Source organism: Citrus clementina, unplaced genomic scaffold (assembly GCF_000493195.1).
Source record: "Citrus clementina cultivar Clemenules unplaced genomic scaffold, Citrus_clementina_v1.0 scaffold_3, whole genome shotgun sequence".
NCBI classification, from domain to species: domain Eukaryota; kingdom Viridiplantae; phylum Streptophyta; class Magnoliopsida; order Sapindales; family Rutaceae; genus Citrus; species Citrus x clementina.
In genome coordinates, this window is record NW_006262339.1 from 19,960,212 (window position 1) to 19,973,716 (window position 13,505).

Sequence of the window (13,505 nt, forward strand, 5' to 3'; positions counted from 1 at the left end):
ATAATAAACAAATGAAAAAGAAATAAAACAATTTAAATATTTAATTAATTTTTATCAAATATTTAAAAAATTATAGAAAATCAATTAATTATGGTATTTTTATTTTTCATGATTATTTTTACCATTTATTAGTGATTATTAAAATTTGTACAATCATAATCCAATAAGTTATTAAATGGTTAATTTATAAATTATTAAATATATAAGCAATGAAAATTAAATCTCAAGAGTTATTAGAAGTAAAACTGCCAATTTAATTAGATCATAGTAATAAATAAAAAATCTTAAGTAAATCATAGGTAAAAATTAATTAATTAATTAATATTAACAAAAATATTTTTTTAATCTTATCCCAACTCAATCCATGTGTGAATTAAGATTACTAATCTGTGATTTTATAATTAAATTCAAATTTAGTCTCCTTTAATCCAATTCAAGTAATTTTATCAAATATGAAATAAATATTTAATTTTAAAATTAGTCCAATTCGAGATTTAATTCTGACATCCAAACATAGCCTTAGTTGCCATAAAGGCAACTTACAAAGAGTTGTAACCGAAAACATTTATAAAGCTTTTTTTTAAGAATTGTTTTTTCAGGTTCATATATATATACATACATATATATATATATATATATATATATAATCTTTCCGCCAATGAAGAGCCCGCCAATCAGAGAAGTTAATTTTTAAATTTCTTTTTCGACGCCGGCACCATCCCTGCATCTTATAGCTTTTTTTTTTTCTTTTGAAAGACTGAATCTTATAGCTTTGATTCCAGATGAATGAGGCTTTTCATTCATGTTATTCTTTGAACGATTGTGATTCCAGAGGCTGCTGATAAGACAAATTCAAATTTACGTTTTTAATAATTATTATCTTTTCTAAGGATTTAAAAATTTATATGCGTAACGTACAGCTAATGTAATGTAAGTTTTACCTGATGTATGAGTTGATGAACCATCACGGTGAAATCAAAATATAAAAAAATAACAGAGGTCAATAACCGCAACCAAAAGAAAAGAAAAAGTAAAACACAAAGAAAATAAGGCCATTGGATTCGTTTTTTCAAATTTTTTCCTGAATATTAATACTTTATAATGAAGAACTTGTTAATATTTATCATAAAAATATTGTTGATACAATCCTACGTCAATTTTGTTATATTATAGTACAATTCAAAAGTTTTATTTTATTTAAAAATATATTTGTCCTACCAAATTTATAAAAGATATTGTAAAATAATTAAATTAATTAAGATAAAAGCTGTCTCCAATCATAGTTGCTCAAGTTTCAAGTGTGCTCTACATTCACTAAATTTTATAAAAGCATCTTCCCGCTTTTTCCACTTTATAGCTTCTCTCTTTTTATGAAAAATAAATCCTTAGCAAGTATAGATTTGGTTAGGGTAGAACCTTTTTTGTAATAGTATTTGATAACTTAGAAGACTGCACTTCTTCCATCAAAGAAGTGAAATTAATAGCTTTTATCACTTCCATTATAAAAATGATCAGTAAACTATGACGCTATCACTCGAAATAAATAAGTAGGTTATTAATACGAGTTTATCTAGTTATTTATTTTTTAAAAATCACTTATCATGTGGACTATATAATGAAAATTCATGGAAATATATGTACCCACATTTAACTATATAATTGAGATAAGAAATTAGAGGTCCAAGGAGTAGTATTCAAATCTGCAACGTCAAAGTCGAGGTTGTGACAGGCAAAAGAAAAAGAATAAGCATGTGTTTTTGGGAAAAGAACCCATACAAACAATTGCAAATTAAGCAAAAAATAACTTTTTTTCCTCTTTGTATGATATAATTGGAATGTGTACAACAAACAAACAAGCCGAAAATAAACCAATACAATCTAAAATAATAAATCAACCATAAGAGATATAGATTTTTTAGATGGAAAACCTAAATTGAGCAAAAAACCATAGAACTGTAGTCCAATATAACCTTTCGTTATATTAATAATGGGATTACAACACAAATTCTTCTTCAGATAGCATTAGAGGCTAACAACATCAAGAATCTCAACAATCTTGGCTTATAGTAATAATCTAATATTTTTCTCTCTAACAAATGGGTAATCTCAAATAATAGCCAATGAGAGATAAAATAAAAATCAAGACTAGTAAGATTATAGAGGATGATAACAGAAACTTACCTCCAAATTTGGAAGAAAATGAATTTAAATTTACCTTACGATCGTCCAATCAAAGATTAAAACCCTTACCTCCAAATTGGAATAATCGGGCATTGTATTATTTTTGATTAAAACCCTTACCTCCAAATTGGAAAAATCGGGCATTGTATTATTTTTCTCTCTCATGTTTATACATTTTTAAGTCTATCGCTTCACTTATTTACTTTTTCTTTTATATCCAAGTGATTTTGAAAGCCAAATTTAATGGTAATTTTCAATTAGTCATAACCTGTTTCCTTTAACTATTTAAACACCCAAACTAATGGAAACTTTGAGTTGGGCCAAAAAATGAAATGTATGTAACAAATCTTCTCCACCAGATTATGTTGGGGACACCACCAAGCCCATTCTCTACTTATATTCTTTCAACTTCTCCTTGGGCAATGACTTTGTCATGATATCCGACTTATTCTTCATGAATCTTCTCAGACTGCAACTTTTTCTTTTCAGGCACGTCTGTACCCAAAGATATCTCACATTCATATGTTTGGATTTCGAATGGTATGCTGAATTCATTACCAAGTGAAAGAACTTCTAGATTAAATTGGATTAAGATGGATTGCTATAAATTGAAAAGTCTAATTTTAATCTAAAATTAATATTAACCTTAACCTAGTTGAGCAAATGGACTTTTAAGAGAAATTAATCTAATTAAACTAAGAAAGAAATTAAAACAATGGAGAATTCAATAAGACAAAAAATTATTAAGGTTTCAGAATCCACCACTATTTAATTAGTAAAATTATCTAATTGTTAATTAATCCTCAATTTTAGAGTGATAACTCAAAATTTTATAATAATAAGTAAACAAATTTAAAAAGTAAATAATAAGAAAATTAAGTATATTGTAAATAATTTATTAGGTAGTCATAATATAATAAACAAACAGAAAATAAATAAAATTTTAAATATTTAATTAATTTTTGTCAAATATTAAAAAAATTATATAAAATCAATTAATTAAGGAATTTTTATTTTCATGATTATTTTTAATATTATATTAGTAATTATTAAATTTTAATCAATCAATAATGCAATAAGTTATTAAATGGTTAATTTATAAATTACTAAATACACAAGTACTAAAAATTTATTCTCAAGAGTTATTAGAAGTAAAACTACCAATTTAATTTGATCGTAGACAATAAATAAAAAATCTTAACTAAATCACAAATAAAAATTAATTAATTAATAAATATTATTAATTTTTTTCTTTAATTTTATACCAACTAAACCTATGTGTAAATTAGAATTACTAATCCGATGATTTTAATATTAAATTCAAATTTAGTCTCCTTTAATCCAATTCAAGTAAATTTATCAAATATGAAATAACTATTTAATCTTAAAATTGACCCAATTCCATACTTAGTCCTGTCATCCAAATATAGCATTCGTTTCCTTAAAGGCAACTTACAAAGAGTTGTAACCGAAAACATTTATAAAGCCATTTTTTTTTCGGGTTCATATATATGTATATATATAATCTTTCTGCCAATGAAGCGCCTGCCAATCAGAGAAGTTAATTATTTTTTTAATTTCTTTTTCGATTATGATTCCGGAGGCTGCTGTCAAGACAAGACTCCAGAGGCTGCTGATAAGAAAAATTCAAATTTACCTTTTTAATAATTATTATATTTTCTAAGGTTCAAAATTTTATATGGGTAACGTACAGCTAACGTAATGTAAGTTTTACCTAATGTATGAGTTGATGAACCATCACGGTGAAATCAAAATATAAAAAAATAACAGAGGTCAATAACCGCAACCAAAAGAAAAGAAAAAGTAAAACACAAAGAAAATAAGGCCATTGGATTCGTTTTTTCAAATTTTTTCCTGAATATTAATACTTTATAATGAAGAACTTGTTAATATTTATCATAAAAATATTGTTGATACAATCCTACGTCAATTTTGTTTTATTAATACAATCCTACGTTATTTTATTTAAAAATATATTTATCCAACCATATTTATAAAAGATATTGTAAAATAATTAAATTAATTAAGATAAAAGCTTTCTCCAATCATAGTTGCTCAAGTTTCAAGTGTGCTCTACATTCATTAAATTTTATAAAAGCATCTTCCCGATTTTTCTACTTTATAGCTTCTCTCTTTTTATGAAAAATAAATCCTTAGTAAGTATAGATTTGGTTAGGGTAGAAACCATTTTGGTAATAGTATTTGATGACTTAGAAGACTGCACTTCTTCCATCAAAGAAGTGAAATTAATACCTTTTATCACTTCCATTATGAAAATGATCAGTAAACTATGACGCTATCACTCGAAATAAATAAGTAGGTTATTAATACGAGTTTATCTAGTTATTTATTTTTAAAAAATCACTTATCATGTGGACTATATAATGAAAATTTATGGAGATATATGTACCCACATTTAATTATATGATTGAGATAAGAAATTAGAGGTCCAAGGAGTAGTATTCAAATTTGCAACCTCAAAGTTGAGGTTGTGGCAGGCAAAAGAAAATGGAGAAGCATGTGTTTTTGGGAAAAGAACCTGTACAAACAATTGAAAAAAAATCATGAACCGTAGTCCAATATAACCTTCCGTTATATTAATAATGAGATTACAACACAAATTCTTCTTTAGATAGTATTAAAGGCAATGGCGAAGCTAAGGGTTGGCTAACCCGGGCTGCAACCCGGGTTAGCTTTTTGAAAAAAATAATAATTATAATTTATGAATTTGTCTTTATTAATACTTATAAAAAATTAAAAATAAATTTAATAGCCCACCCCAAAATACGGTGCTAGCTTCCCCACTAATTAGAGGCTAACAACATTAAAAATCTCAACAATCTTGGCTTATAGTAATAATCTAATATTTTTATCTCTAACAAATGGGTAATCTCAGATAATAGCCAATGAGAGATAAAATAAAAATCGAGACTAGTAAGAATGTAGAGGGCGATACCAGAAACTTACTCTCCAGATTTGGGAGTAAACGGAGTTAAGTTTACCTTCCGATCGTCCAATCAAAGATCAAAACCCTTACCTCCAAATTCGAGTAATCGGCCACTGTATTCTTTTTCTCTCACATCTTTTGTACATTTTTAAGGCTGCCACTTCACTTATTTACTTTTTCTTTTATTGCCACGTGATTTTGAAAGCCAAATTTAATGGTAATTTTCAATTAGTCATAACATATTTCCTTTAATTATTTAAACATCCAAACTAATGGAAACCTTGAGTTGGGCCACCCAAATGAAATTGATCTAACAAATCTTCCCCACCAGATTATGTGAGGGACACCGCCAAGCCCGTTCTCTGCTTACATTCTTTCAAGTTTCAACTTTTCCTTGGGCAATGACTTTGTCATCATATCCGACCTATTCTTCATGAATCTTCTCAGGTTGTAATTATTTCTTTTAATGCACATCTTGTTCCCAATGATATCTTACATCAATATACTAGGATTTCGAATGGTATGTTGAATTCATTGCCAAGTGAAAGCACTTTGACTATTACAGTACACAACATAATTGTCTTTTTTCACATCTAGCTTTTGTAAGAAATTCTTCACCACAAGATTTCAAAGAAACCTTCAGTAATTGCATTAAATAAATAAAGGAAAGCAAACAAATACTTCACTTTTGATGAAACTTTCAAATATCATTCTTTATGACTTTAAGCTACATTTACCATGCAAAATTGGACTGGACTTATTATTATAATAAGACTGGATTAGATTAAATTGGATTAAGCTAGTTTGTAATATATTGTCTTATATTTGGTGTAGTACCAGATTGTACTATGTTAAATTATATTTAAATAATATTAAATAGCATTTAAGTTGATATTTGAATATGAATATCAATTATTCATGAAATTTTATAATAATAAGTAAATAAATTTAAAGAGCAATTAATAAGAAAATTAAGCATATTGTAAATAAGTTATTAGGTAGTCATAATATAATAAACAAATAAAAAAGAAATAAAAATTTAAATATTTAATTAATTATTATCAAATATTTAAAAATTTTATAGAAAATCAATTAATTATGGTATTTAATTACATTTTATACAATCAATAATGCAATAAGTTATTAAATGGTGAATTTATAAATTATTAAATACACCGGTAATGAAAATTTATTCTCAAGAGTTTTTGGAAGTAAAACTTACCAATTTAATTAGATCATAGGTAGTAAATAAAAAAATCTTAAGTAAATCATAAATAAAAATTAATTAATTATATAATATTTATAAATATTTTTTTCTTTAATTTTATACCAACTAAACACATGTGTAAATTAGGATTACTAATATGATGATTTTAAAATTAAATTTAAATTTAGTCTCCTTTAATCAAATTCAAGTAAATTTATCAAATATGAAATAAATATTCAATCTTAAAATTGATCCAATTCGATACTTAATCCTAACATCCAAATATAGCCTTGGTTCCCTTTAAGGCAACTTACAAAGAGCTGTAACCGAAAAATTTATAAAGCCATTTTTTTTTTGGGGTTCATATATATGTATATATATAATCTTCCCGCCAATCAGTGGTGTTAATTTTTTTTTAAAAAAAGCTTCCTCCAATCATAGTTGTTCAAGCTTCAAGTGTTCTCTACATTCACTAAACTTTATAAAATTATTTTCCTGCTTTTTCTACTTTACAGCTTTTCTCTTTTGATACAAAATAAATCCTTAGCAAGCGTAGATTTGGTTAGGCTAGAAACCTTTGTTATAATAGTTTTTTTATAACCTAGAAGACTATACTTCTTCCATCAAAGAGTGAAATTAATAAACTTTATCATTTTCATTATGAAAATGATCAGTAAACTATAACGCTATCACTCGAAAGAAATAAGTAGATCATTAATATGAGTTTATCTAGTTATTTTGTTTTTAAAATCACTTATCATGTGGACTATATAATCAAAATTTGGGGAGATATGTCTACCCACATTTAACTATATAATTGAGATAAGAAATTAGAGGTCCAAGGAGCAGTATTCAAATCTGCAACCTCAAAGTTGAGGTTGTGGCAAGCAAAAGAAAAAGGAGAAGCATGTGTTTTTGGGAAAAGAACCTGTACAAACAATTGCAAATTTAACAAAAACTAACTTTTTCCTTTTTTGTGTGATAAAATCGGAATGTGTACCACAAATAAATAGACAGAAAATAAACCAATACAATCTAAAATAATAAATCAACCATAAGAGACATAGATTTTTTAGGTGAAAAACCTAAATCAAGAAAAAAAACCACAGAAACTTAGTCCAATATAACCTTCCGTTATATTAATAATGGGATTACAAGACAAATTCTTCTCCAGATAGCAGTAGAGGTTAACAATATCAAGAATCTCAATAATATTGGCTTATGGTAATAATCTAATATTTTTCTCTCTAACAAGGGTAATCTCAGGTAATAGCCAATGAGAGATAAAATAAAAATCAAGACTAGTACGAATGTAGAGGACGATACTATAAACTTATCCTCTAGATTTAGGAGAAAACAGAGTTAAGTTTACCTTCCGATCATCCAATCAAAAATTGAAACCCTTACCTCCAAATTGGATTAATCGGCCACTATATTCTTTTTCTCTCTCATCTTTTCTACATTTTTAAGGCTGCCGCTTCACTTATTTACTTTTTCTTTTATATCCACGTGATTTTGAAAGCCAAATTTAATAGTAATTTTCAATTAGTCATAACCTTTTTTCTTCAATTATTTAAACATCCAGACTAATGGGAACTTTGAGTTGGGCCACCCTAATGAAATGGATCTAACAAATCTTCCCCACCAAATTATGTGGGGGACACAACCAAGCTTGTTCTCTCCTTACATTCTTTCAACTTCTCCTTGGACAACGACTTTATCATCATATACGACCTATTCTTCATGAATCTTCTCAGGCTACAACTATTTCTTTTCAAGCACGTCTTGTATCCAATAATACTCACATCAATATGCTTGGATTTCGAATGGTATGTTAAATTCATTTCCAAGTGAAAGCACTGTGATTATCACAATACATGCCATAGCTATCTTATTTAACATCTTGCTCTTGTAAGAAATTCTTCACCAAGGTTTTAAAGAAACCTTCAGTGATTGCAATATATATATATATTTTTGGTGGAGAAACACTACTAGAAAAATGGTCTTTATTGATACTTGTGTTCTGACACTTTATTTAAAAGTATCAGTATATACATATATTTGGATCATTTTCCGCGTTTAACAGATATGTATCACTAATTACTAATACTGAAGTATCAATAGCTTTAGTAATAGCAATCAATGACGCTTAGGTATCAGCAATTAAAAATTATCATTTTAATTTTGTTTTAGTGTGAATTCGAACCCAATACCTCTTAAACCTAGAGCTTCTACATTGAATCAAAAGACCACTAGGCTACGAATTATTTTTATTTGTTTTTTAGAATTGTGCTTTTTGAGTGGATAAAAACAAAACAAATGGACAAGTCTTATCTTATCCAAAATACAACTTTTCAACTCCCTCTACCAAAGTATTCGTTCCCTCCTAAGCTCCCCAGATCTGAAAAATCCCTAACATCCAAATTGTCAAAAAGTGCTCAGGTCTTATCTTTTTGTTTGGCCGGCATGGTGCTGCAAAATCAAAGGTCAGTAAGCACTAATGGAAGATAACGAGTGCAGAGATGGCGGGAAGAAGGTAAGACTAGCCATAATGGAGCTGGCCAACATGATAAGTGTTCCCATGTCTCTAACCGCTGCCATCCGTCTCCACGTACCGGATGCCATCCGGCAAGGTGGAGCCAACACCCCTCTCTCCGCCTCCCAGATCTTGACATGTATCCTCCCATCCGGCGGTGGGGATGCCGAGAACTTGCAACGTATCCTCTGCTTGCTCACCAGCTACAGCGTGTTCTCGGAGCATCGCGAATTTGGAGGCGAAAGGAGAATGAATGTGATGAGGATGATGATTGGGAATATGTTGAAGAAGGGCCTATAGAAATTATATGGCAAGGAAATGAGATTATTATCAGGAAGAAAAAGGTCAGAGTTCCGAAGAAGGATGCGAACCCACTAAGTAAAAAAGAGGTAATTTTGACTCTATTGACAGCTATGTTAGGCTTGTTTCTACTTTACTTCAGGATGCCCATTCTCTTGGTTATGGCAAAAATTAAACTTTCTATGTTATTACTTCCTTTACAGGATGTTGATAGGCCTACATCAAATCCTCTGCCCCCACAATCAGAGGCCTTTGCTGATCACCAGAATGCACAACAGGCGTTGGAGACTATTGCTCAATAAGTGCCCAATTTTGGAACTGAACAGACATGCCTTTTCTTTCAATTTGTCTATCTGAAATTTTCAATTTGCAATTACTGTATTATATTTCATTTCTATTATATTTGCCTGTTTATCATGGTAAATCATGTTTTTATTATATATGGCAAGATAAAGCTCATTGTCCTTTCCATTTGAAGACTGGAGCTTGTGGGTTTGGTCAGAGATGCAGCAGAGTTCATTTTTACCCTGATAAATCGTGCACTCTGCTTATCAAGAATATGTATAAAGGTCATGGCCTTGCTTGGGAGCAAGATGAGGGGCTCGAGGTATGTAATTACTGATTCTTGTATCCTGATAAGGACTCTTCCAAACTTCTATACTTTTGTGCAATTTGTTGGATCATTTTATGTACTCATTGTCCTTGCTATATAGAAGATGCTTTTTATACAGAAAAATATTTTTCCAGTTGATATACTATAATGTGTTTATAACTATTCTAGATAGTATCACTGGTGAGTTCTTTTGAGTTCACGTTTTATTTCTTTTCTTTGACTATGTGAAATCAGAGATTTATGTTTTCATAACGATGGAGATTCATGGTGTTGGCCTTGATTGGGTAAGAGTGAAGGCTATGAGCTATTCTGTATCCTACATGCTGCAAATGATTTTAGCTATTATGAAATTTTGATTTTCCTGAGGTTGTTGCCGAAGGTCCAAGTATCCCTAGAGTGACCCATATTGGTGGGGGCATGTTTAAGTCCATTCATGCCGTTGATGCTATCTTTATGAAGTGGGTTTTAACTACATGGACTGATGATGAATGCAAGTTGATAATGGAGAACTGTTACAAGGCTCTTCCGGCAGGAGGAGAACTGATTGCTTGCGAGCCTGTGCTGCCTGATGATTCAAACGAAAGTCAGAGAACTCGTGCTCTCTTAGAAGGGGACATTTTTGTTATGACCATCTACAGGGCCAAAGGTAAACACAGGATTGAACAAGAGTTTAAGCAACTTGGTTTCTCTGCTAGTTTTCCACACTTGAGAGCATTTTATTTCGATTATTTTCACACTCTTCTTGAGTTCCAAAAGTAATTTTAGTTTCTGGATCCTTGAAAGACTTGGGGAATATTTGTGATGGAGCTTCTGTGGTTGCCTAGGATGGAATAACTTGCTCTGAATTATAAATGTTGAGTAGGCGGTTAGCACTAGCTGCCTACCAAAAATATATATATATATTGTCAAAAAGTGCTCAGCCATGATCCTGTCAAACCAGTGGCACAGGTTCACCATTTGCCTTCAAAATCCTAACTTCTTGTTTCTTTTCTTATTTTATGATTTCGGGTCTCTCTTATTGTCATTAGATCTTGATTTTTTTTTGTTTTAATTGTTCTTTTAGGTTTAAATAAGTGACTTAGAGAAGAGCTTCTATGTTTCTTTGGCTACTTGGAAGAAACAAGAAGGTAAAGATTTAGCTTTTCTTGTGTTTTTTTCTCTACTACGATCAAGTAGATGGTTAATTTATAAAAGAAATGCTATGTGTGATTATTTGAAAATTGCATAAACGCTATCAGTTTGTCATTTCTATTAACTTTCTTTCTCTGCAGCAAAATAATTAAACATTGGAAGTATGCATATAAATAAGGAGGTAGCAAGGTTATTGGATTTCTTTAAGGGAATGAATGAAGTCAGTCCCTACACTAACTACTTGGTCGATGCCTTAGTAATTAATTGCTCAACATTATGATGTAGTTACTGGGAATCTAGTGACTAATTTTCAACAAGTAATTGTATTTTTACCTAGTTATCGTTCTTACTCTATTTAGAGTCATTAACTTATTATAGATAACCTTACCAAAAGAGAATAATCATTGACTCCCTTTTTTCTTATTTATATATGTAGTTGAATAAACTGTATTTCTTTGGTATTTTTAAGGAAATAAGCTACAACTTCCTTGTTCACTAATTTTTCTTTGAAATAATTGAGTTTACTTATAAATAGTGTATGGATATTTTTTCTTTAGAACAAAATAGATTTATTTATATTAACCATTGTTTCTCTAATGGTTGGGAATTGGCAGCTAATTTTTTCTCCCTTTTCGATGTATGCAGATTTGCTCAATGTGTTTGAAGTGTTTATTCCTCAACTTCACTTGTATCATAAGCCATTCAACCTATTGAATGGAGAAGCTGCTGGTGTGATAACGCAATTATACTACTCATATTCAAAGAGTGAAAGATAGTCATCATTCTCAATTTAAATTCTAGATTTATTAAATTTAGCCACAAGTAGTAGGCATTTGATTGGATGGTAGAAATTTTAATGTATTGAATTTGGATTATTTAGTTAGGAGAGTAGGATATCTCATATTTTGGCTATTGAAGTTCAATTTGTAATATATACTAATAATATTTAAATGTGAAATGAAAGATTTTGTGATATAAATCAATTTCTTTTTGTTATTTTGTGGTGCTTTTAATTTTACAAATAAATCAATAGGCAATGATCCAATTTAATTTTTTATTTTTTAAAAATAAATTAACTAGTGATACCATGGTAACAGTAATCATAGACACTAATAAAATATCAATAACTACTAACACTATAGTGTCATAATATTGGTGATACTGTAGTAATAGTAATCACTGACACCAGTTACAAGTGTCACTATTTTTCTGACTCCCAGATTACTGACACAATTAACAAGTGTCAGTGAAAGTAATTTCTGACATTATTCTAAAGTCAGTAAAGACTATTTTTCTAGTAGTGAAAACAATACGAAATTTGAAATCCTCTGAGTATACTCCCCTGTAAAGGTAAGCAAATGTCTTGATGAGAATTTTCTAGAATTAACATCTCTTGCCCTATCTGCAATACACTTGTAGCACAAGTTGACACCATTAAAATCTAAACATGCCTTGGAAATGACTTTGAGGTATATGGGGATCCACTTTATTACTATCTAGTGTCTTTGCCCAACTTATAGAGAGACTAGCTGAGTACACCCATTGCATGAGCAATATTTGGTACAAGCCATAGCGTACATTAGCCTGCCAAGTGCTGAAGCATAAAAAACTCCTTTCATCTCTTACCTCTCTTTCTCACTTGTAGGACAATGCTCGGAACTAAGCTTAAAATGACCCGTAAGTTGAGAACAAATATATTTTTCCTTGTTTATTTTAAATTTTTCAAGAACACTTTCAATATATGCTTCTTGAGATAACCATAACTTGCTAATTTTTATGTCGTGGGAAATCATCATGCCAAGAATTTATTTGCCGGTCCTTGGTATTTTATTGTAAATAACTTGTTAAATTTTTTCTTTAGATTATCAATCTTACTAGCATTGTGGTCAACAATCAACATATCATCTATATAAAGCAAAAAAATGATAAAATTATTATCACCAATCTTCTTTACAAAAAGACAATAGTCAGACATAATCTTGCTAAAACTGTGATTCTTTATAAAAGAATCAAACATTTTGTACCATAGTCTTGGTGCTATTTCAATCCATACAAACTTTTCTTCAACTTGTGTACAATTTCTTTGTTGCCTTTGACATTGAATCCTTCAGGTTGCTCCATTTATATTTCCTCCTTTAAGTCGCGAAGAAAGAAACTCGATTACCTCATTCTCATATCCTAGAGACTTTCTATCCATCAACATCCAAGCTTTATCCATATTTAGACTATTAAATTTCCTGCAAATGCATCACATTTCATTCATTCATTTTATTAATATTGGAGTTTGATATTGTTTCCAACCATAAGAACAATATTAAAATTACAAAATCAACAAAAAAACAGTTAAAATATAATAAAAAAATAACACTTAACAGCAAGAGAAAACCTATATCTTCATCATGACTAATTATAGTAGTAATATTACAAGCCATATACCATAAATCATGAAAAGAGCAAATAATATAATTTTCAAAAAATAGAGAAATAGAAAAAAACAAAAAACAAAAGTACCTTTTGTTATTGCTTCAAGATCACGAACTAGTAACAACTTAGAGACTAAGTCGCGACT

The 13,505-nt window shown here is 29.4% G+C and overlaps 1 protein-coding gene across 1 annotated transcript; it reads left to right on the plus strand.

The window, feature by feature from the left end:
• Positions 1-10,059: 10,059 nt before the first annotated feature.
• LOC112099665 (caffeic acid 3-O-methyltransferase-like) lies at positions 10,060-11,712 on the plus strand. Its single transcript, XM_024187083.1, has 3 exons — positions 10,060-10,089; positions 10,172-10,451; positions 11,582-11,712. Exons 1-3 carry the CDS (start codon positions 10,060-10,062, stop codon positions 11,710-11,712), a joined length of 441 nt encoding a protein of 146 aa, XP_024042851.1.
• The last annotated feature ends 1,793 nt before the right edge of the window (positions 11,713-13,505 follow it).